Source organism: Ursus arctos, unplaced genomic scaffold (genome assembly GCF_023065955.2).
Source record: "Ursus arctos isolate Adak ecotype North America unplaced genomic scaffold, UrsArc2.0 scaffold_7, whole genome shotgun sequence".
Lineage (NCBI taxonomy): Eukaryota > Metazoa > Chordata > Mammalia > Carnivora > Ursidae > Ursus > Ursus arctos.
This window is the reverse complement of record NW_026623089.1, coordinates 13,552,844-13,577,579: the sequence shown is the minus strand read 5'-3', so window position 1 is coordinate 13,577,579 and position 24,736 is coordinate 13,552,844. Positions and strand designations below refer to the sequence as shown.

The 24,736-nt window shown below is 42.3% G+C and overlaps 1 protein-coding gene across 4 annotated transcripts in view; it reads right to left on the bottom strand.

Moving 5' to 3' along the window:
* SHTN1 (shootin 1) overlaps window positions 1-24,736 on the bottom strand; it is a 96,146-nt gene that overhangs the window by 11,138 nt on the left and 60,272 nt on the right. For 3 of the 4 annotated variants that reach the window (XM_026494221.4, XM_057308258.1, XM_044382182.3), the window contains 5 exons: window positions 24,385-24,467; window positions 18,061-18,170; window positions 14,831-14,884; window positions 9,227-9,347; window positions 4,992-5,184 (listed from right to left, as the gene is read on the bottom strand). In XM_026494221.4, the coding sequence (XP_026350006.1) occupies window positions 4,992-5,184; window positions 9,227-9,347; window positions 14,831-14,884; window positions 18,061-18,170; window positions 24,385-24,467 (561 nt within the window). Of the gene's footprint in view, window positions 1-4,991; window positions 5,185-9,226; window positions 9,348-10,497; window positions 10,820-14,830; window positions 14,885-18,060; window positions 18,171-24,384; window positions 24,468-24,736 lie in introns of those variants that run through there. The other variant, XM_057308259.1, reaches the window with a different exon arrangement.

The window sequence follows — 24,736 nt, the reverse complement described above, 5'->3', positions numbered from 1 at the left end:
CAAAGCCTGGAATTCCCCAAGTGGTGGCATTACCCGTCGTCTCATCTACAACCAACATATATACCCTGCCTGGAGCAATGAAAGTACTTCTCCTCTTGGACAGATATTGTTATAGTAGGAATAGACATTAACATCTATGTTGTAAAGAATAAAAAAATGTTAACTAAAAAAAAAAGAGAAAACACATATACAATGGAATGTTGTAGGCTTTTCCCCCCAAGATGTTTTCCAATTTCCTCCACATGTATCAATCGAGAACATCAGACTCCTGCATTCTACTGATAACAGAGCTAACATGTTTCAGGGACTTCACACCAGCTTAGAAAGTAAAACAACTTCACTCGTATCTACGTATACTGTGTCGCATTAAAACATCTACATCTGCAATTGTGGCAAACTGGTGGCTATTTCTAAAAACTGAATTCACTGGTAATATAGTTTAAAAATTATTTTACATTCTTGGGTTTGTATGTGTGTTACCATCAATCTATATTAAGAGACACATTGCAGACAGAAAATATGTGCTTTCCTCTATTTGAGCAACTGTGAAGATCTTTACCCAGCAAGCACATTTGTGAGGAATTACTGAGGTTGTAGAGTGCTCGGGGACTCTCCGGAGTGCCTCATCTACTTGCCCCGATTTTAGGTAAGAAAAAAACACAACAGAAAGAAAACAGGACAGGCTGCATGACCTTTCCAAGGACACCTGGCTCCGTCAATAACGCAGGTATCCGGTGTCTAAGCTCTGAAGTCATCTCTGGTCCCGGATGAGGCAGCCCTGGCCTCGCATTACCATTTTAATGTCAGATGGGAAAGGAATTTACTGAAATACTTTTCATATGTTCTCTAACTCACGATGACTCTACAAGGCAGGTGTTATCACCCTTATTTTACACATAAAGAAACAGAATCCTGGGCTCAATAACTTGCCTAAGGTCATAAAGGCCACAAATGGCAAACCCAAGATCAGGACTCTTGTTTACTCAAGTGTAGGGCGAGCTCCAGTTCCAGCAACATCCTGGTGCTGCTGGCTGCCCTGTGCACACACAGAAAGGCAAAGGCTGAGAACAGCGATCCCTCCTGTTTCCCTGCTACACCCCTCCCTGGTCTACAAGCTATTATAGGTGAAAATACGAATCATCCCTGTCTTTCTGTGCAACACTCAGCCTGTTTCCAGGTACTACAGCTGCCTGAAAGTAATAAAATAACCATCTTTAAAAAAAATCTATAATTTGGAATTTTCTCCATTTTACATCGACCATCCCACCCATGGATTAACTTGGACCAGTGAGTCTTATATATTTTAACAAGGTCAGATTTTTACTCTCAATCAATAGGAAAGAACATGAAAACAAAAATCAGGTTTGTTGGTTGGTTGGTTAGGTATGTATACATGTATTCTTTCTTTATTTATTTTGCTCTTCACCCTTCATAGCATGAAGGGAGATTATTATTATCATTCCTGTCTGAATTATAACTAATCAGAATTAATGAAATTCAAGTTCACTATTAAATTTAAGATATTATTACTAGATAATATATACTTATTAGAAATAATTAACAGGACACAAATATTTCTAAAGCTATTATTAAAATGGAAATAATTAGGCTTCTCCAAGTCTTGATTATCTTTTCCTTTCTTTTTCTTCTTTTTTCTTAAAAAAAATAAAATAAAACCCTTGCTTTGCTCAGGCTGGTGACAAGAATGTTAATTTTAATTAATCCTTACAATTAGTATTAAAGATATCTCTTGCCATCTCATGAGTCCCTAGGAAAGAAATCCATGTATTTCCGGCTCTTCAATTTACCAGACTGGAGTTACTCGATTATTTGGAATACATATATATGCTGATTTTAGGAATTTATTAAAAGGAAAAAAACTTTCCAGGAATAGCTTGGTGTTACAATTTTCTCATTAAGTGAAGATCTTATGCAGAAAACACCTTTGTTTCTACTCTTTAAAAACCCTTCTTAGTAGGTTTTCCAATCTTTCCTGTCTGAGGCCATACAAGAGAGCATAGCTGAATCTTTCCTTTAAAATTGGGCATGCTATTGTCTCTGATAACTTTATCTTGTGCAGGTCCAAAGATGCAGAAGTTATACAAAATTGAGCTGACTGGAAATGACCCCTGAGCATTAAAACAAAAAATACTACAAAACCAAAGAAGCCAACCATGGAACGCACAAATATCTCCAATATTTAGCCTGTGCATATGTGGGACTGTTGAATAACAGGGGAAATGTTGGCTAACTGGGTATTCTAATTAATTGACATTCTGCTGTTTTACTGATACTAAAAATGTATACATTCATTCATTTATTCAACAAGTATTTACAGACTTTTCAGGATTTTCCCAGGTGCTTGAGATACACCAGTGAGCAGACAAAAAAAAAAAAAAAAAAACCCTCCTACCCTCATGGAACTTACATTCTAGCTGGGGAAGAGCGAAGGAGGGTGAGGGGAATCAGAACTTAAAGGAAGAGGAATTACAATTTTAAATGGGGTGGTCAGGGTGGGCCTTATTGAAGAGACATTTGGGCAAAGAAATGATGGAGATGAGACAAATCAGGTGGCCACCAGGGAAGGACATAGGAGGCAGAAGGGACAGCAAAAGGAAAGGGTGAGGATGGAGTGAAACCTGGCCAGAGGGGCCACAGTAGGAAGAGGGAGGGTGAGTCAGGGTGGCAGGGACTGGGGTGTGCATGTGTGTGTGTGTGTGTGTGTGTGTGTGTGTGTATGTGTATGTGAGACAGAGAGAGAGAGAGACAGAGAACGAACATATGTACTTGAGGGTACTATGACTGTTACCCTCCCTTGACCTTGATTCCCCATCCGGGGCCGAAACACGGTGCTGGTGCGGCCACCGATCAAAACAAAGATGCGATTATTAGAGTAGAATCGGTTTTAAAAAGCAAAGGTAACATTTCGCTTTTCAATCGCTGATCTCATTTCCAAGTGCTTTGACCATCCGGGTGTCTGAGATCAGACAGTGTAGTAGCCTCCATCTTCCGGCTGGTGTAACAGGGTGAACGTCTTAGAGCCAGCCAGAAGTGCCTCCAAAATAACCCTTCTCATTCCTGGCGGCCAGACCAGCGTTCAGGGAGCCCTGATCCATCACATGAGTTTTCACTCAAAGCGTACATGCAACGACGTTAAGTTAAACTTCTTTTACTCATTAAAAATCTAGGTTTAATCATAAATGAGCTAAGTGTGTTGTGCCTGTCTGGGAAGTGAATAATTACCAGGTACACACAAAATACTGGGACGCATTGGGATAGTCTAATTATGCTTAAGAAACGGATTTTTCAGAAAGGCGCTCTTCTTTGCTAAACCACTGTCAATATGGAAACACATGGCCTTAGTTATTTCAGCTAAAGAATGTCAAGAACTGAATAATCAAGCACTGGGTTACTAAGTTTAAAAGTTAATACAGCGGGACAGAGTATTTGTATTAGTGCTTTAAGTAGCTAAATTAAATTGAAATGTGTCTCTTAAGCAGTCATTGAACACGCAAGATGAGAAATAAATTGAGCTTCACTTAGGCCTTTATGGCATCTAACAACCGTGTCTGTCAACACACGGATCCTTTTCACTGTCAATTCAACACACATTTTGCAGACCTTGGGCCTCCAATTATTTCATTTCCTTTCTTGGAAATGTAATTTCCACTTACTTTTGGAGAATAAAAGACAGACAAAAGGAGGAAGGAGTTGCAGTATTTTCTGATTAAGATTATCTGTATAAAATGGTAAAGGGAAAAAAAAATCTATACACACACACTGAAGCATTTCTCAGCAACTAACCTGTCTCAGCCAAATTGCTTTTGTGTCTAGATATTGGTTCAGATGGAGCCAGACTGTTGCTGTCAAATTAGGTGTTAAACAAATTTAATAGGAAAGATGAAGAATGAATATAGATCATCTTTCTGTTAGAATTGTTCAAATGACTCCAGTCAAAAGAAAGGAAACACATGACCGCAGGAGAAAGTGTGCTTTTAATTAAACACAATGAAATGAGATAAAACTGTAAATTAGCAAAGAAGGCCATTCATTCCAAAAGACGGGGAAAAAAGTTAATAGGGCCAGGGAGAGAAATGCAAGAGCGGAAGAAAATACCAGTTGGCAAAAATAGATCCAAATTGAATTGCAACTTTGTTTGTCCAGGCTTCACCTTTTACACTACGACAGGTAGAGCTACAAAAAAAAGGGGGGTTCTTTCTCTCCTGAGAGAACAGGAAGTCAGAGGTTTCAATTAACCATGATTACAATATTCGGCTGATCTGATTTGTCTCACCTCTTCCTTTTCTTCAAGCGGCAAACCGGCTGACATCCTGGCAAGAGAACTTCAGCAAAACTAGACTAATTTCAAAAAGAGCTTGTCTCTGTTATGAAACAAATTGACCCTCCACCAGATCTCTCTGAAACACACTCAACAGCAAGATTAACTCTTGGACAAAGTGCCACTTTCCCAAAGCAAGTCTGCGGAGAGAACTCTTTACACCCTATCTCTTCACTCTTGAGAGAGCGAGCAGTATTACGGCACATCTTTCACTGAGAACCAGAAAACAAGGTTCTAAAAATGTCCCCTTCAAAGTACGTTGGAAGATCTAGCATCTTCTGGAAGATCTAACATCTTCCTTGACTGCTCATAAATCATTAAGAGGGATGATCCAAGCATTTAATCTTGAAAGAATGAGTAAGTGTCTTGTGATGCTGAATAATTATCACCCAGGTGAATTATCTGTGCAGAAGAAGCTGATTACCAAACCCATTTAGGGGAAGGAATTCTCTTTACCCGTATCTGCTTTGGATCAGAATAAGACCTCTAACCTAGGAGCCTAGAATCACAAGTTGGCTCATGAAACAAAGGAAGAAGAGTGGTTATTGGCTGACCCGATCGCAATCTCTCTCGAGAGGAGCAAAGCAAAGCAACACACAGTTTAGTCATCACAGGTTCTTCTCCACACTTAGTAAAGAGCATCATTACTTACTGAAATGTAACCTTGGAACGTGTGCATCCTTCCAATTTACACGACCCTTCACCTGGCTCAGATGTTGGGGGGGACGGGCTGTTGAATTCTGCCTCCAGAGTTTTCTTGTTCAAGGCTGTTTTTGTTACACTGGATACAGAACCCAACACTGGCATGGATTTGGACTCTGAGGTGGCTAATATCCCGGTTGGACCTTAAAACCAAACACATACCTCAAGTTTAATAATTCTGTGCAATGCTTATTAAAATGGTACTGAAAAACAGATTAGCTGAAAATCCCTCAGGAAGTGAGAAAGCCAAGTTTTGTTAAAATTTTGAGAGCATGCTGGAAAATGTTCCTGTTAGAAATATGCTCTGTTTGGATGGTACTACTGCTTTTCAGTGCACCAGGACCACGCTGAGAAATTATGTACAGACCTTTAAGAAAGCACAAAACCCCAGGCCATGGTTCCCTCACTGACCAGAGTCCTTATTAATACCAGAATTGTGCAAACTCTTTTCTTCTCAGAGTATGGCTTTCTGACAGCCCTACTTGAACCATTTGGCCTCTCAAGAGTTAATTCTTCCCAAAATTCAGCTCTGCGTTTTTAAATAGCAAATGGAACAATGTCAAAAGGCTCTTTTTAAAAAGGCTCATGAAGGCTTCTTAAGCATTAAACAGCTTTTATGAACATTTTCATTTTAATGTGATTGAGAAGTAAGTGGATTTATTTCCTGTTAAAATACAGACACAGGATTCTAAAAATTAAGTGGCAAAGAGTTTGGCTGTTTACCTTTTGGACCTTTCTGCTCTTTGGGATTGGACTAAATGACGTAATAGGGCTTGTTACGGAAATTACTGGCATACCGACCCAAAACTCCCAGGCCCTGAAGCAAAGTTCTCTCGTTACTTGTTTTCTATCTTAAGTTAGAAAGACACTACCCTAGCCAGCTTTTTTCCAAAGCAAGATTCCAATATGTCTTCCTTGAAACCTCAGAAGAAATCTTCGTAAAACAGAGATTTATGTAGTAAGTCATAAATGTACGGATAAAATTAGAACGTCTAAAAATCAAGCTGGAGGACAACCTTGAAAGGTGCCACTGAAAAGAGGACAAAACTCGGGAGTCCCTTATTCCTTCAGAAATGTCAGATCATCTTCTAAAATGCAAAGTTCTAGTGGGCACAGTCCAAAATGCGAGCTGATCCCTGATCATTCATGTTAAGCTCTGGTATGTTCATCTCACATCTGCATGTGTCTGAGGTAGTTCTCATGTGCAAACCCTCCCGAAAGAGGGGCTGGGAAATTGTTCTGCCACTCTGTGGTCGCACCTCCCATGGCCTTACTTCCTGGGGGAGACAAAGACACACACCCCCCCCCCGGCTCCGGTGGGAAGCCTCAGCTCCCAAAACGTCAGAGTTGCCTTCCTCCTTCATTTCATCTCTACCAGCTGGGGACGGGAGCCTGTGACGTCACTGAATATCCTGATGCAAAGACCTTCCCCTCCCACCTGGGACAAGCCACCTGGTGTGGGGGACGTGGGAGTAAAGAGAGAAGAGCAGGGAGATCAAGATCCTGAAAATATAAATATGAAGTTGAGTTCGAGATTTGCTTCTGAGCCGCTCTATCCTGCCCTTGGGTAGTTGCTGACGACAATGCTCGACAGCTTTAAGCAACCCGTCCTTGTAGGAAGGCAGACCTGCTGCTTCTGTAAACGAGGCCAGCTACAAAGGACCGTGAGTGGGTGAGCTGAGCTGGAGCTTTGGTTTTTCTCACATACGAAAAGAAATAAAAATACATAATGTTTAAGATTATTATTATTATTATTGCATCCTGTTTAAGCTGTGCAATGTTTCCCAAGAGGTTCTTGTTGCTCTTTGAAATGTAGGCATGGTAGGCCACGAGCCGAAAGTGTCAGCTAGGTCTGATAAGAGAAACTCTCAGAGAAAGGTGCTTCACTGGCCCCCAAGGGAGATACCAACTACCCTGGGATCTGACGTCTGCAAAATTAAGGCTGCCCCCTGCCTCTCTTATCACGCTTCCTTTCTCCACTCCGTGACCTCACATTAGCTTCCCCTTAAGCCTTTGTATGCAGAAGGAAAAAAAATCTCAAGAGATTCAAGTGTACCTGAAGCCATAAACCTATTAATCTCTGTAATTTGCTCCCACCACGCAGCACGGAGCTGTGCTAACTTTAGCTTCTTACTCCTTTCCCCCACTCCCTACTCCCGAACCCTTCCTGAATTTTCACTTTGTCATTTCATGACCCTTATAAAAAGATTTATTTCGTAAATACCTCTTCTAGTTCGATGCCAGAAAAACACTGGTTCCATCTTAAAAAAAAAAAAAAAAAAGGTATAATTTCTTTTTCTAGATGATAGAATTTGTAAGTTTGTTTCCTCCCCTCACCACCCCCACTTTTTTTTTTTTTTTTTTTTTTTTTTTTTTTTGCTTTGTCTACTAGGGAGCTCAGAAGAAAATTTCTACTCAGTTACAAGTCACTCTCCCCAGTATGGTTCCTCTCCACTCTGCCACAGTTCTTGTTTCTCTATCCAAATACTGATGATTCTATTGACTATATCCCTTATTGTAACACCCCTCAAATGATACATTGAATATATATATGTATATATATAGGATATAATCAATAAAATGAAAGATTCTCAACCACGCCTGTACAATGTGTTCCTACCTTTCTTTCTCCATTCTTTGAAATATTCAAATTCCCATGTTAACTAAAATGTAAACGTTTCCTTGTTTCTCCCATTGAAAACTTACTCTGAAACAGTGCTGTACATCTGGCCGAGTTCAGGAGCGAAGTAAGAATGCTTCCACAGGAACAAAATACAAAATGTAAATGACAGAGAACAAAAATGGGACCCACCGAGTCCTAAACAGTAATGATGGCTACATGAATATTTCAAGGATGAAATGTCAGAAGAAGTGACTGTCACAACATGAACAATGATTCCTTGTGGAGGCTGGTAAATGCTTATTAAGCAATTCTAAGAAAAAAAAATCTCTTACAGCACCGCTTAATTTTCCTGGGAGGTGGTTATTTTTGGGGGGAAGGGATTCTTCTAGGATATTAACAGCAGAATTTCCAGACCAAACTAAAACCTGAATGGCTGATTTTTTTTTTAAGAAGAAAATTAAGTTTCAACTTTTTATAATAAAGGTTTGGCACTGCTGTTATGCTGCTTCCAGTACAAAGAACCAATTTACTAAAGTGTTGGAGTAAAATCCCTACATGGAAAGTAGAGCTTGATTAACAAAAACCCAAATCCCTCCTATTCTAGCAACTTAAACTTGGTAAACATGACTCAGTGCAAATTTAAACTGTTACAGTGGACCAACTGGAGTTGACTGAACTGAATCTAAAAGATTCAGCCCATTAGCAAGGGTTGCTGGTTAATTTCACTTTGGAGTAGTTTTTCAAAGCCAGCCTCCTGGCCACAAGGGGAAAAGCTCATATAGGTTTCTGCTAATTCCCATGACCAAGCTGATGGGAAAAAAACAAAAAACAAAACGGAAGACAAACGAAGTTAGTTTTGAGGTCTCCTACATGCAAGTCATGACACAAATGCAGACTCTGAGCTCCAGAATTGCTCATATGGTCGTTTCTAGCTGGGGACAGAGCTGGAATTTCTCACTCGCCTGGTTCACAGGCAGAGACAATGAATGGGGTGCATGTGAAGGATAAAGATGTTGCCTCTGCCTTTGTGACCTGTGTGCGATTCCTGCCCTGACTTCTGATCCCTGCGCACTGACTTGGTGCCACGCACACTACCAAGCGCCCTCCATACGCTGACTCCTCGATCCTTAGAATAATCCGACGAGGCAGTGCTTTTATCACCCTCATTTCATAGATAAACTGAGGCACAGAAGGTTGAGCAATTTAAGGGCAAGAGGCTCGTGAATGGCAGAGCAAGGATTCGAACTCGCGCGGTCTGGGTCCAGAGCCTGTATTCATTGCTACACTACTGTCAGAGCCCATCTTGAGTATCTGTACACGGGGGCGTCCTGCCTTAAGCAAGCCCAATCTCTCCAAATAAATAAACAAACATACCAATCAACAAAAATACGTAAGTTCTTATGAGGTATCTACCACAAGTACTTTTGCCAATCCAGTACTTCTCACTCACATTAAAAAAAAAAATTAGTAATTATAAAAGATCATTTCGTGTTAAAAAGGGACTCAAAGGCAGATGTTTCAGAGAGGAAGAGTAGAACTGCAGAGAATTCAAACCGGCTTACTACTGCTATCTGCTTCTGCTGTCACCTTTCTGCGACGCAAAATCCTTTCTAACTCAGTTTCACTGTTTTCAGTGTCAAGGGATTTTAAGCTTCTTGAACTAGTGGATTTGTTAAGTGTCCCCTAAAGTGAAAACAAAACAAAAACAAAAACAAAAAGGTTAATGTCTTAATACAATATACAAAAGAATATAAAAACCAAACCAGCAAAACATTACCAGAATTTGAATGGAATTAGGAGACAGAATGAATTTGCGGTGTATCTGCCTATGTATTATTTTTAAATGTGTGTCTCTTCAACAACACACAGTGTTGGATCCTTTAAGAAGATGCTACTGAGGGTGTAAGATGTTAGCTTTCACATCCAAAGAACAGTACAAGAACCCCTCTCGATGAGCTAAGTGTGAAACGCAGGGGTGGGAAGGTACCTGCACGTCGACGGTGAAGACGCGGGTATGTGTTCATCAATCGTGGGGAGAAGAGAAGCATTTAGTGAACTCACCTTCGAAGGTTTTCTTGACACAGCAGCCACGAGCTACTGAACCCAAATCCTTGTGGCATGGAAAAAGTGTGGCTGAGTCTTCAGAATGACCCTAGCTCCACACCTGGAGGCAATGGTGTCGTGGCTGACAGGAGGCACAGGGGGCTCTCCTGCGGCCTGGCCAAAGAAGGGCTGCCCTGAGCACACCTTGACTTCATTGTGAAGGAGGAAGGGTTACAATGACACAGGGAAGCAAGGAAGGGCCCAGCATCGTAATTCCATATGCCTAACAGAGGAGGCAATGAATATATTATCCAGGGCCCAGAAGATACTGAAGGAAACAAGAGACAGGTACACAGCTGTGCACCTGCTGAACTTGGTACTGACTTTCAAGACGACAGAGAAAGATGCAGGCAGTGGTTCCCTGCCCTGGCTCCTCTGGGAAGCCTGCTATGGAGGGAGAACTATGGCTTTCTATCTCCCAGGACCAGTGAACTGTCTGTACAGATGCTAGGTGACACACTTCACATCCTGTATGTAAGGATTCAGCACTGCACCATTACCAGGGGTCCATTTTTGTCCCTAAAAAATGCCCACTATCGGGCACCTGGGTGGCTCAGTTGGTTAAGCAACTGCCTTGGGCTCAGGTCATGATCCTGGAGTCCCAGGATCAAGTCCCACACTGGGCTCCTTGCTCAGCAGGGAGTCTGCTTCTCCCTCTGACCCTCCACCCTCTCATGTTCTCTCTCTCTCTCAAATAAATAAATACAATCTTTAAAAAAAAAAAAAAGGAAAGAAAGAAAGAAAAGAAATGCCCACTATTTCTTTGAAATGGCCTTCCTTAGCTGGGCACGTGCTTGGGGGGTGGAGGGAAGCCACGAGATCCACAATCTTTGGATCGCAGCAAATCAGAAACTCAAGTCTGGTATAACTTGCCAGACTTCATGCCAGAGTCAGAGGCAGTTTCTGTCCCCCCAGGCTAACAACCAGGCCAGCCTTTGTCACCTCAGCTCACTATGGGTTTGCCTGAATCCTGCTCCTGCCCCCTGCCCACTTCCTGAAGGACTCTAAGAATTCTACTGGTTAAAAATGGTAACTCATGTTTCTTCTTTAGCCTATAAAACAAAACAAAACAAAAAAAGTAGCTTGTAATATTAGGTAGTTACAAATCTCACACGATATAGGTTATTATGTTTTGTTTAGAAAGGTTTCTTCTCTAACTGGGTAAAGGCTTTAAGAAACAGCCTGTGGGGATGGGGTGCGGAGGGGACTGACTAACAAGATTAGGAGATTTTATTCTTTTGCTATCAGCTTCCCAGCTAAGACTAATGTAATGTGTAGAATAGGTGGGTAAGGCTCAGACCTTAATCGAGCATATGACACTCCACCCTCCAAGTATTTCTTTCTGCTTTTCATTTACTGCAAAACTTTAAAAAATATATTCAAAGGAAAATCACATTACATGTAACATATATAAAATAATAGCTTATTTTATAACTTAGAAAATTGGATGATGTGGTTTATTTATTTGACAGTTAATGCAGATCTGTACCTACTCACCAAGGACTTAAACAGTAAAACAGGATCAAGACTGATAAGGTAAAGAAAACAGAACTAAAGCCGATTAAGATAAATTTGAAAAAAATGTACTAGAGAAACTATTCCCAAATCATGCGTTTACAATTTTTAAAAACTTACCAGCTGCATCACTTGTAAACAGATATTTGGAAAATATAAGGCCATTGCTATTAAAATAACTCATGAAACTATTACACTGTTTGGATGTCAAGAACATTCTGTGATTTTCCCAACGGCTGGAGTTAATTCAAGAAAGAGATCCGTGTCTGTGTACACACACATACACATATACCTTGCAAGGGTATCTTTTAAGGAAGAATTTCTCTCTCACAATAATCTCGAATTTTCATTTGAATAACAGCCTTAAGTCCCCCAAATTTTGGTGGTGCTGAGCCACCCTCTCATCACACCTGATACTGAAGGTTCCATTTTCCAAGTTCTAATCTTTGTATCTCAACTCTTTTCTCCATCCACTAACTGATGTGACTGATTCAGGTAATATATAAGTAAACTTTAAATATGCAGACACTTATGGAGAAAAGAAAGATTTCTAAATGACTCTCAGTTGAAATGATCAAGGAGCTCAGCTGATGAAGTACTAAGACTGTCTAAATTGTCTATTTATGTATTAGTCATAAAGTCTGAGAATCAGAAATTCACTTAGAAGGAATGCGGTACGCAGAATTCCTTCACTTTGCAGAGAAGAGGAATCAAACTCAGTGAGCCTTGGGGTTTGGGCCGGGCCCCACAGTGAGTCAGTGATAGGGCCGCACTTGAATGCAGCTGATTCCCAAACCAGGGTTCAATCTTAGTCCCCAGGTTGGTTAAATGTTCGTAACACTGACTAATCTAATCATCGGGTGGCAAAACCAACTATTCCATGATTCCCTCTGAAAAACTGAAGACGTTCAGGAAAAACCTAAAAGAGAATTTCCTAGAAGTTGTTTTTCTTTGATTTAGAGGCAACTGAACTTTAAAGAGACTTTTAGATTAATTTGTACAGATTTATTCTTCAGAAATCGCTCTCCCCACTTAGAGTGACTTTTACATGACTGGGGTGATTACAGAGGTTTCTTAAACCTCCAAAAAAACCTTGTGTGACTATAAAAAAATAAACTAGAGGTTTTTCTTTTTCTTAAATCTATCAATCATACAGCTTCTAAAAATTCAGTGTACACAGGCTTGGAAAAGTAAGTTCTGTTGATACCGAGACTACAGCAATTGGCTTGGGAAGTGTCCACATCCAAACAGAGTGAGATTTTCCAAATCCCAAACCAGAGATGTGTTTCTACTTGCATGCTAACTTTCAGCAAAAGGCCCAATCTCTAAGTGCCCACGTCCCTACGACTCAGGTAACACTTGATTTCAGCAAAAACACAAGTTTCTGCTGGTTTTCCTGGTTTCTGCTCTATGGCTGAACTGAACATGCGGTTTCTCGGTTTTCTGGCCTCTCCCAGCAGGTGCTGGCCTTCCACCACACTGCACCACCGGCAGGCTTTCCACGCTCGTGTTCTTTGCTAACGGCCTGTGTGCCCGCAAGAAGCACCACTAAGGCCCCAACGAATAGGGGCTTCCTTTCTCTCTCTCTCACAAGAAGTTGTATGGATTCTTGGCCCCAAGTGACTGGGGGTTCCAAATGATCCATCATCCCTCTAAGGGAACTTCTACGGGGGTACTGGAGAGTTGCCATTTGGCAAGGAACAGGAGGGGAGAGCACTGTGAGTTCCACTTTTTAAAAACACTTAATGCAAAGAAATAACAACATTGCCAGAATAATAGCTATTAAGGATAACTTAATGCCAGATAAGGCACAGAAATCTAGGGATAAATCCAGAGCAAGGAGGATGGGGGCAATCTGCAGAAAAGAAAGAGGTTTTGACAATTTTTTTAAATTTGTAAATTATTTCCCAAAAATCTATGCTGCCAATTTCTCTCCTTGAAGTGGCACAAAACTATACTGCATATGACTGGATAGTAAACGTGATCTTTAAGGAGGACGCTGTAATTCAGTAAACTTGGTACCATCCAGCGTTATCAGGGAGTGGGCTATCTTGGCTAATCAAATATCATCTCTATCTTAGACAGATGTCCGATGGTTCAAATAAACCTAATTTTTAAATAGTCAACCTCAGCGTACTATTTCACTAACGATCAGAACCCTACTCTGGGGCATCTTCATGAACAGGAATTAGCATCCTAGTGCACAGACAACGAAAGAGCCCAGCATAGGGAGTTCTCAATGGATAACAAGGTTTTCTCTTCAAAGAATCCATTAGATAATAACCACATACTTTTTCAATGGTCGCCATCCTTTATCCGGTAGGTGGACCACCACTGTGAGCCGGGCTACACCTCTCTTTAGGACTCACTCCACTCACCTAAACCTAAAGCAAACTAATTAAGCCATTCTGAGTTCAGTCTGCTGTTTCATGCTTGATGAAAATAATTTTGTTTACCACAGTTACGTGGATGTCTACATGCAATGCATAATTAGCACCATGACAACAAACATGGGACCATTAGTTCTGTACCTCCACCCCCACGTTTGTTGACTTCCTGTGCATGATAACTGGTATTGAGACTGTGACAGGATCTGAGAACACAGCTCTGAGTACCTGAAACGTTTTCTAAGTGAGGCGTTTGTCTGACGGCAACCGTCGGACAGGCCAGTACTCACTTATTCTGTTGGCAAAAGCTCACGGTTTGGAAGGAAAAAAAAATAGCTGCAGACGGGCATTAGGCCTATTCTCCAATGGGTAGGAGTTACTTTTAAAAAATGAAATTAGGACTGGGGCGCCTGGATGGCGCGGTCGGTTGAGCATCCGACTCTTAGTTTTGGCTCGGGTCGTGATCTCAGGGTCGTGAGATGGAGCCCCACGTTGGGCTCCATGCTCAGCAGGGAGCCTGCTTGACATTCTCCCTCTCCCTCTGCTCCTCCCCCTCCCCGTGCTTGCTCTCTCTCTCTCTCTCAAATAAATACTCTTAAAAAAGAAAAGAAGAGAAAAGAAAATCAGTAACATAAAGACAGGGACTTTTGTCTTATTTTCCAATTTATCATCAAATAATTTTTTAAACCGTGAGGAAAAGCAGACTGTGACCCTGATCCCTGATACTAATATATCTGGGCAGGAGCTCAGATTGACATTTTGGCACCAACAGTTCCACTTTCGCACCCCCAAATCAAGCACTACTCCGTGTAAGAGACTCTACTGTGTTTCCATTACGACCAAGCACGCCCTGAGCCTCAGATCTGGTCACTTGGTCTTGAAGCTGTCAGGCAAGGACTGGAGGCAAGAACAGGAAATGATTTTGGTGAAAGTGTAACCATTCTTCTAGAATAGAAAGAGCAGAGTACTGATGCATAACACATATTAACGTGCCCAATGGAGGAGTCCACAGCACAATCACGAGAACTACCCTAAGAACTGAGGATGATCGTGAATGAAAATAAAACATATCAAAACCAATCATTCATAAAAGTAGGTTAAAAAAATATTCTCCTTCCAGTTTCCCATAAACTAAATAATAAAACCGAGATCCACTCTTACCAGTATGCCTTTGAGCTCATTCACGGCACTCTCAGAGCCTTTTGAAGATTCTGGCTACAATTTTAAAAAGAAAACACAATTACTGATTCAGTTTAAAAATACTAAACAGATTTTTACATGGCAACGTATTGACAGTTTCTATTAACTACTTTTTTAGAAAATTAGGTCTATGTCTTACAGTTAGGAAAAAAGATGAGACAGGTTAGTGCTCCCAAGGGGTGGCGAAACAGAAAATTAGGGGAGGTAGTCGAAGCAAGAGGTCTCAAGCTCCCATCTTCTAAATGCCATTTTGTTACTCTTGTTATCATCGTACAGAGAAAAGATTTGGTAAACACCAGATTTCAAACATTCAATTTCCGATTATTCAGAACATTGTACAGTAAGCGGCTCTCCACTCGTGTTGCTGGACGGGCGCTCACGAGCGAGGGGCGGGAGGGCGGGCAGCAGAGCAGGTGGCAAGCGGCAGGGCAGAAACCTCTCTCAGCTCGGGTAGCCCCAGGCGGAGGCCGGCTGACAGGGGACGGGAGCGTTGGGTTTCAGGAATCTCACAACAGCACTGAGTCAGAAGCAGGGATCCGCAAAAACCCTGGCTCTACAGGAGAACGTTAGCATCGCTGGCCACCAGAGCAGTAAGAGAGGCCTCAGAGGACACACAGTCCAATCCCTCCGTCTCACTATTGAGGAAAGGTGCACCTTGAGAAAGGTGGTATTTGAGTCCTGATTACAAGTCCAATTGGAATCTGGCTTCTGGCTACGCCATGAACAAAATATCTTGAAGTTCTGGGGAATATTCGACTACCCCGCAATACTGAAGAGTCTCTGTGGATCCCTCAACTTAGTGGAGGGAAAAGTTAGCACGAGGTGCTCAAAGAAAGACCTCTTAACTCCCCGTGCCACCTCCTTTCACAAAGGACAGAGATGAGGAGACAATCTGCAGGGAACTCCCTGGCTTCTCATTCCTGGAAAAGAGGCAGAGCTAATTTCTCTCCCATCGAGAGGTGGGAAGTGATTAATAATGACCTATAACCCTTTCCTTTCAAAAGCTAATAGAAGAGTGAGATCCCATTCCAATTTTTTTAAATGGACAGTGAGAGAAAGAGGGAGAGACAGAGCAAGAGGGAGAGAGGCACAGAGAGAGATGGGGAGACGGGAGAGGGAGGGAAAGGGAGAGAGGTTTGCTGCTCATGTACAAACTGGATGAAGACATTCCACTTCCATAGTCTACGCCTTCTGGGAAATACATGTGCCATCAGCGCCAGTCACGGGAGCCAGCCCAAAGCTCTTAGACACTGATTATAACCACAATGGTGGAATTTAGAAAATATGCGGTTAAATGAGTGTCCTCAAGGCAGGCCGGACTTCTGCAGGTACTCTGTTCGGGGGACAAGCTGTGACATTTGAGCAAGCGCCCTGGCACAGGCCACTCAATGCCGCCATGCCACCCACCGCCTCCGACTGCAGGACCTCCTGCAGCCTGGCCCGCGCTCTCAGAGCCCGTGACCTTGGCCAGGAAGCACTGCTGTCCTGGGCGGGGAGTCTGTAGCACATGCAGTGACCACCTGTCTCAAAGGCTACTGACCAGGTCATTCAGCACTACATCTACGCAGTTGAACGATTACCCGCGAAACACCCAGTCGTCCACTGCTCCTTGTTCACTTGTGCTCCAGCTCTGAACGGACATTAAAGAATGTGTAACTGTTGGAAGAGTCATGGCAAGAAGGAAGAAGGGCAAAGTGATCCTCTGAAAAGCAAAGTACATACAGAACTGATTGCTCAGGATTTAACAAGTTTTCAACACTTTTCTCTCTCAACTAATTTTGCTTCTTCGTGACATTGCATTTTTCTCGTCTGTTTGGTTTGGTTGATTCGTTCTGAAATGGTTGTGACATGGAAGTCTTACAAATGTGTTTGTTTTAAAGATTCCATTGAGATTCCCCCATTTTCAAGTGTTCTCACACTTTCTTCCATTTGAGACTGACGACAACCCTGTGAATCGGAGAGGGCCGGTGCTCTGCCCATTCTGGGGAGAGAAGAGCCTGGGACACAGGATGGGGGGCAGGGATGGTGTCTGTCCCCAGTTCCAGCAGCAGTGAGCTTCACACGCCAGACACCAGCACGCAACACGCGGGCCAGATCGTGGACACTGTTTCTCCCCTGGAAAACCGCTCTCAGAGCACTCGCGCAGACCAGTCCTCCACGTGGCTGCGAAAGCTTCCATTTCACTGCATGTCAATCTACTCTTGCAGTTGGGTATTCTTTCCCTCTTTCCAAACCCCTTTCACAGACAGCCCCTGACCACGACAACTCCTGCCCTGCCCGGCTACCTCGTCTACCAGTGACCAAGTGACAAAGTCCAGGAGAATTTGTACCAAATAGTCATGATACTTGAGGCCACCAAAGGAGCAGAAGGAGGAGCACCCGTGAGAGTAAGAAAGAACATTAAAGTTTGGTTTAGAAGAAGAAGAAGAAAGAGGACCCATCTGTTGATGCTTTATTACATGGAGAAAACAAACAAAATGTTTTTCAAGACAAATACAGAAAACCTCACTGTTGGTCTATCTCAATGGGACGCACCTATGAGAGAAGGGAAAGGTACTGAACGAGGTAGGCTCTAGGCACTTGGTTAGATCTCGGCGCTCGCTGTGGTTGAGTTCGGAAGGCAGCTGATGACATATATACACAAAACGTTCTCCTTGAAGTGGCTGGGTTTGTAAATTAATGAGATCATACAAATCTCACTATTTTTCAAAAGTTGTCTTAAGTCTGTCCTGACACCATCATGCGATACCACCTGCCCACACGGCCCCCCTCCCCCACAAAGGGAAACAGAAGCCGCAGGAAGGGCAAGGATTTCTGTCTCTTCTGTTTACTGCTTTACCCCCAGGGCCTAAAACAGCACCGGGCACATAGGAGATACTCAGTCGTACTTGCTGAATTACACAAAAGGAATTAAAGAAAAGAAAGGGTACGATCATTATTTGTTCGGTGTAGCAGTTCGTATCAAGCAGAGGCCAGTGCCTGCAACAACAGGACCTTCTATAGGGATTTAGGCCAACTGCAGCTCAAACGGAGTCCTGAAATATGTGTGTGTAAGAGCAAAGGCTTTTATGACACATTAGCCTTATCCTAAGATTTCACAGTCAGCCCTGATGTCGCTTTCATCAAATTTCAAACTTTTACACTTGAAAAAGGAAGCATCACAGGAGGGGGAACATTTAGTCATTCCATACCTTTGCCTTCGGTCTAGCTGTCTGATTAACGGGTCTAAGATGAACTCCCTTTTTAATTCTATCCATCATCTCTTCAACTGCTTGCCTCTTCAGATCTGTGACTTCTTCAGCTATCAAAGAACACACACAGAAATCATCTTATGTTACAAGAAAACAGCTACTTTCTATTCTGATGCACTTTGTAATTAAGCATAGCCGCTTTTCAGACAGAATCACAAGACATCACAAAACAATTTACTGAGGTTAACAAGCTACCAGGTAGCCAGACTTTTTTTTTATTAAAAGAAACTTTTAATAAAAGACCTGTTTAAAAAAAAATTAGGTTATAGGGGTGCCTGGGTGGCTCAGTCAGTAAAGTGTCCTACTCTTGATCTCAGCTCAGGTCTTGATCTCAGGGTCCTGAGTTCAAACTCCGTGTTGGGCTACATTTAAATGAAATGAAATGAAATGAAATGAAATGAAATGAAATGAAATGAAGTAAAATAAAATAAAATAAAATAAAATAAAATAAAATAAAATAAAATAAAATAAAATAAAAATTAGAGCTATAAAATTCAAGGTCTAGTTTGTAGCCTGGAAATCAATATTGACTCATCTCTGTTAAACAATTAAAGTGGATTTGGTTCCATTTGTCAGCATAATGATAGACCTGAACTTCTCCAGCTTTCTACCTAAACTTTGGGGTTCATCTTTGCCTCAGAGATGTTTTAAAAGGTATAATAACATCCTATGTCAAAGAAATCAGCCCAAAGAAGGAATACTATCAAAAAGCCCATTTGAAAATAAAAGATAAAAGAGATCTGTTAACTTGTTGGAAGAAATCCACAGTCAGAAGATGAACAGCAGATAAGTGAAATCTATTTTTAAATTGCCATCCTTTGTTTAGGAATCACAATGGAAGGAAACATTTAAGCAAACCTTTTTCAAGTCTTTTTAAATTGTCAATGTTAAAAGAAAACATACACCTAGAAATGATTGCAATTAAGTAATTAAATTTGATAAAATTTTCAACTGTCTATTGTTTAACCTTTGCACTATTTTGCTGCAAAAACAATAAAGCTGTTGAAACATTCATCAATTAGATGAAGGTGGCTGAGGTGGGCTTAAAGCTATTGATCGGAATAATGAAATTTGTCTGTTGCACAATAGCTTGACCAAAAGCACTCAGTCGTTTCTGGAAATTTATCACCATTAATGCCATTCTAGATCCCGTGTTTACATCTGTTTCATTCACTGCAACCAATATATTTAAGTTCAAATATCTCATGAAGACCTTCCTCTTAGGCTGTTTAGCGCACCCTACAATGTGGGGCATACAGCAGGCACTCAGCAAGTATCCACCTGCTGACTGGCTTTTGGCTTTATATGGCTGTTAATATTCTTGCTATTTGAGCAGAAATAGCTAAAGCCCAAAAGGACAGCTTCTGAATGGAGGCGATCACAACAATGTCCCCAGGCCAATGGACGGGAGTGCCGGGCTTTGCACTAATGAGGCCTACATCGTGGCTTCTTTTTCTGCCACGTGGACTTCACGCTAACACTGAGTAGCTATTCCTCTTATGTTATGCCTAGGAGAGCAACTAGAAGAATCGAGAAGGGCTCCACTGTTCTCCCCTCGGCAGCGCCACAGTGACAGATGAGAACTATGCCCATCCTACAGCCCAAGTCTTCCGACAGAGCCCTAACTTCAGATACGGTCCTGTCATCTTCACGGGCCACTGAAATGCAGGCAATGAGAAGTTCTCAATACCCAAAGGCATTTTTCAGATCCAGATGGCAAGAAGGCATCTTTTGCTAGGCAACGTGGGAAACATGGCACCAAAGTCAGAACTCACCCACCGGGAACTGTGGGTTGATCAACTCTGTGCCCTTCAGTAGCATTTTCTCGGGCAGCTTCTGCAGATGGCTCCCGAACATCAACAAGGGGACAGACAAGAAAATTACTACGGAGAGAAATTCATTCATTCGTTCATTCACTCCCTCACTCATTCAATATCTGAATACCCATTATGCACTACGTGGTGCTTGTGCTGACCCTATTCAAAGTCAGAGGAGATAAACCCAGATCTGCCATTCAAGCACCTGGTAAGGGTATGGAATTTATTCCTGAGAATTTTTTTTTTTAATCCTAAAAAAAAAAAACGTGATTTTTCAGAAAGCCTGCCATTTTGAGTGAGACTTGAGAAGAGCTGCATGGCAACAGGAACACGGCCGACAAACAGATTAGTGCTCTGTAAGGAAGGAATGAAACCCAATTAAATGCACCATACAAAAACTAATTAAGGCAGACAGATGGAGAATTATGGTCGACACCATTCAAATCTGCTGCAGCATCTAACATAACAGGAATTTAAAGTAGTTTCTTATTTTTGCTTGCCAGAATCATAGTGATAATTCAGAGAAGTGCTACTATCTGTATTGTGTACAGATTATAAACCAGGCTTTAATTTCTTAGTCTTTTTCAAATGTAAAGGCTTAATTGGTCTTAAGGAAAAGAAATCACTCTTATCAGTTCCCTAGGCGGGCACAATACAAGGGCAACGCTAGGTTAGCTAGCTACACAAGCTTTCTCTCTCACCGACCCTGTTTTTGAACTAGCAAAAAGCAATCTATACGAACTTTTAAACTATTAAGCAGTTCTAATAAATCTGCAAGAATCACCTACAGAGAGCTCATGGCATGTTTTGTAATTCCAACTGCGATCACGCAGTTGGTAATTGTCTCACAAAAGCATGTAATCAGAAGGACAATGGAAATATGCAGGATACTGGAGATTAAAGAAAAGGGACAAATGAGGACAACAGGTCTAATGTCACTGAACTGCCACAGGAAAATCAAATCAAATGTTCTTTGAGTTAGTGCTTCAAGGTCAGTCGTGGATCAGAACGCTACATGTAATTAATTGAGGCTTAAATTTTAAGACCCACTTGAAAAATAAGTTCGTTCCTCAAAGAAAAGACCCACAGACAAAACATCACCTTGTTGCTCAATAAAACCTTTTGTTATTACCTAGGAGAAATGAAAGTGAATTTCTAAATTCCACAGGATTACTTTTCTCTTTCACTAACATTTTTAAAAAGGCCTTTAAAAAGAATCTTAGGCCACCATGATGTACAAAATTTCTCAAGAACACATCATGGTTGAATAAGTTTGAATTTGACCTAAGGTCATAAAGTTAAGGATATTTCCTTAACTACAATGATCACATGAGCCTGCCAAATGAGGACTTCGGCCCCTCAAAGGATGGCTGGAACCCTTTTTTTTTTTTTTAAGCTAACATTTTTAGTATTTTCTACATGCTGGGGGGTACTCTGAACACGTTACATGTTAGGAGACTCATTAACTCTCACAACCACCCTATGAAATAAGGATTATGACTATCCCCACTTAGCAGGTTAGCAAACTGAGGTAAGAAAATGTCAACATATGAATGACCTAAATACTGGATAAACAGCAAGCATACACCTAAAATCTCAGAACTTGTCCAATAAATGCATGTTTATCAAAATTAGAGCCACTAATTCAAAGTTTGTTATTTCTTATATTTAGACCTTAAAACTACTTCTAAAATATTCCACAGACCTTCCCCGACAATTAAGCTTTCCAAGAGCCATACCCTAACAATAAGAGTTTCTTCATTCATCAGCTCTGAGAAGCATATACCAGCTGGCTAATGAAAGCCATCATAAGACGCTAACGAACGATAACACTGTGATAGCGAGACTGGCCCCTACTTACAATGTGGACTAAGTGTCACAGATGACCCCACTGTTTGATGCTCTGCATTCGTTCATCATGCAGTAAATCATTGCTGATTTATTCATTCAACAACTATTTTTAGTGCGAACTGTTAGTAAGACACTATAAATAACGACCCTGCAAGACAGCGAGGCTGCAACCATGTGTGTCCATAGTCTGTATCATTTAAGGCGGCTTAGTTTTATGGTGGCTTCAGTTTAAAATCTCATGAGTGGCTTCTGTATCCGTAACTCTACTCAGATATCCTGGGTAACAGCCCAATAGCTCTAGAATGAGGGACAGAACACTGCCCCATTCCATGCATTGTAAATGAAACATCACTTTCATACAGAAAACTATATGGTTTCTAACACTGTGGTTCATAAGCTTAGAAATACTTTTTTTTTAAAACTTCAGGGTGCTATGGAAGTTGACAAGCTAATCGTGTCATTTACTTAGAAGGGGAAATCATTTCATTCTGACTGCCCTCCTGGTCCTCTAAGTCTTACCAATCGTCCCCAAACAAGACTGAAACACACAAAATTTTAATTAGAGTGTCAGGAAGGTTTATAGACAGTAACACAGGAGCAGGGCTACCCTGCGAATAACCAAAGACAAGACTTCTGAATCCCGCAATGCCTTGCGGCAAGCAGAATGTTCCTTTCAGTAGTACTATGAGAGGAATAGGTTCCAAAGGGTTGTAGGAGGCAGACACCACAAGTCCATTTATACAGAGGAAATCAACTAGCTTTCACCTGTAATGGTGCTCCGAGTTTCCGGCTAAGAAAGACGGGGCTAGGTCTAAACTTGGATTCCCTGAAGGCGCATACAAGCTGCGGGAGACTTGCAGGCAGGAGTAAGGCCCTCAAAGAGTCTGCAGTCGGCTCCGGGGGAGAGATGTGGAAATAACCCCTAACACCACAACAGAGGCTGGGGGCGGGGGAACATCATACAATCTGAAGCAAAATGCTAAGCAACACACAGCAATGAGCCAATACTAAGGAGCTAAGACTCATAAGCAAGAGGAAGTCGAGGCAAAGCCGGGAGCCTACATAGGAGACGTGGAATTAGGGCACCCTGCCCGAGAAAGCTCTGACGAGAGGAAAGACAGCAGAGCAACTCTGGAATGACGACACACACAGCAATGCAGAGGGGGCTTCGAGGTCATGGTCCAGCCATAAGGTAGAGCCGACGTAGAGAAATGAGGCTCAAGTAACAGCAGAGAAGCACCGCTGAGCAGCCTACAGGGTGCGGACTCTATTCTGACGCACTGAGAACACAGCAGTGTCACAGGACGTGGGACAACGATCTGAGAACGGCACCCTGCCTATGGTAGAAAAGTGGCTGGACCGGATCAATGAACCTGAGGGCAGGAAAAGGGGGCCAAGAAGTCTGCCCCAGACGGGGCTTAAACCAGGCAAATTCGCCATGCTTTGTAACTAACAGGTGCCGGGCAAACATGCAGAGGTGAATGTGGGTTCTACTGGTCTCTGTCGCTCTCGCTGTGGTTGCGGCACCAAAGGGCCCACAGCTCTGTGAGCTGCCCCGCTCCTGGCCACCAGTGCCTCTGCTCAATGGAAAAGCCTTCTCCTTCCACTCCCATCTCTACACGTTATCCTCACCTTCTCCCTCTCCAGCCAGTCACACTCCTATGAACTGCACCACACGGAGCTGCTCCTGGATTTACCCACTTCTTTCTGTCTCCACCCTCGTCTGAGAAACGTGCATCTGAATGACGGACAGCCTTCCCCATCCCCTCGCGTTCCTCTGCAGTCTGCTCCCTGTCCTCTCGCAGCAAACAGTATAATTTCTTTAAGAAGACAAATCTCACCTTGGCACACCCCTACTTAAAACTTCTCCTGCCCTTAGGATACATTTCAAAATCTCGACCACAGCCTCCAGAATTAGCTCAAACTTCCCCTCTTGCACCCCATGTCCCAGTAAATATCAACCTTCGTTCAGTTTCTTAATATGCCAAGCTCCTTCCCCACCTTGGACCTTTGATTCGGTTGCCCCTCTATGGAAACTACCTTTATCTTAAATACCCCCATCCTGACTTCCTAAATCCAAACTACTCGGCTTAAGCATCGCTTCCTGATACTGGCAGTCCCCCTCCATCCTATCCATCCTCTCTAAGAAACGTGTGCTCTTCCTGCAGGTAACCGTCCTTGTTTACTTCCGGTCTCCCCCACGCAATGTCACTTCTGCGTCTTCAGTCTCCAGCACACGGCATGAGACCAGTACTAGCAGGTGCTTGCTCAAGTCTCAGTTCACTTGCTGTCAACTCTAAAAGGTCTTTGCCCAAACCCCCCACCTAGAATCACTCCCTCCCTTTCCTTTATACCTTCTCCTGGAGAGAACCTCATCCTGTAAAGAAGACACATCCCGGCAGACCGCACATTACCGGCGACCTGCCGTAGACAAGGAGGCACGTGAAGACAGGGACCGCTATCGCGTTCCTTCTTCTCAGCTGTTAGGTTCGCATTTCTCCCCGTCTGTTCACAGTCAAAGAACTCAAAAACTATGTGTGTTGTTGAAAAACGGGGCTGAAACCACTGAAAGTAAACCAAAGCCGGTGAGAATTACTTGTTTCTGGTTGAGCTGCCTTTTCTTTCTTAGCACCACTGCCGCTGGGATGGGATCGCTTCCGGATCATAGACATGAGGGATCTTTGGGAGAAAGAAAAAGAATGACAGCAGATTACTGGATGCCTGACAATTCAAGAAATAAAACGTATTGAGTCAAAATAATAAGTAAAAATCCACTTCTTCTCTAGGTGCATAAATGGATAGCTAGAACTTAGGAGTCTACTTTCCACTTTTAATAAATTACTGAACGTTTCAGCACTTTAAGGAAGAGAAAGATGTCTCATCCCTTCCTGCGTGAAACCAAACTCATTACTCTAAGAAGGGAGCCACTATGATTACCAATACTGTGC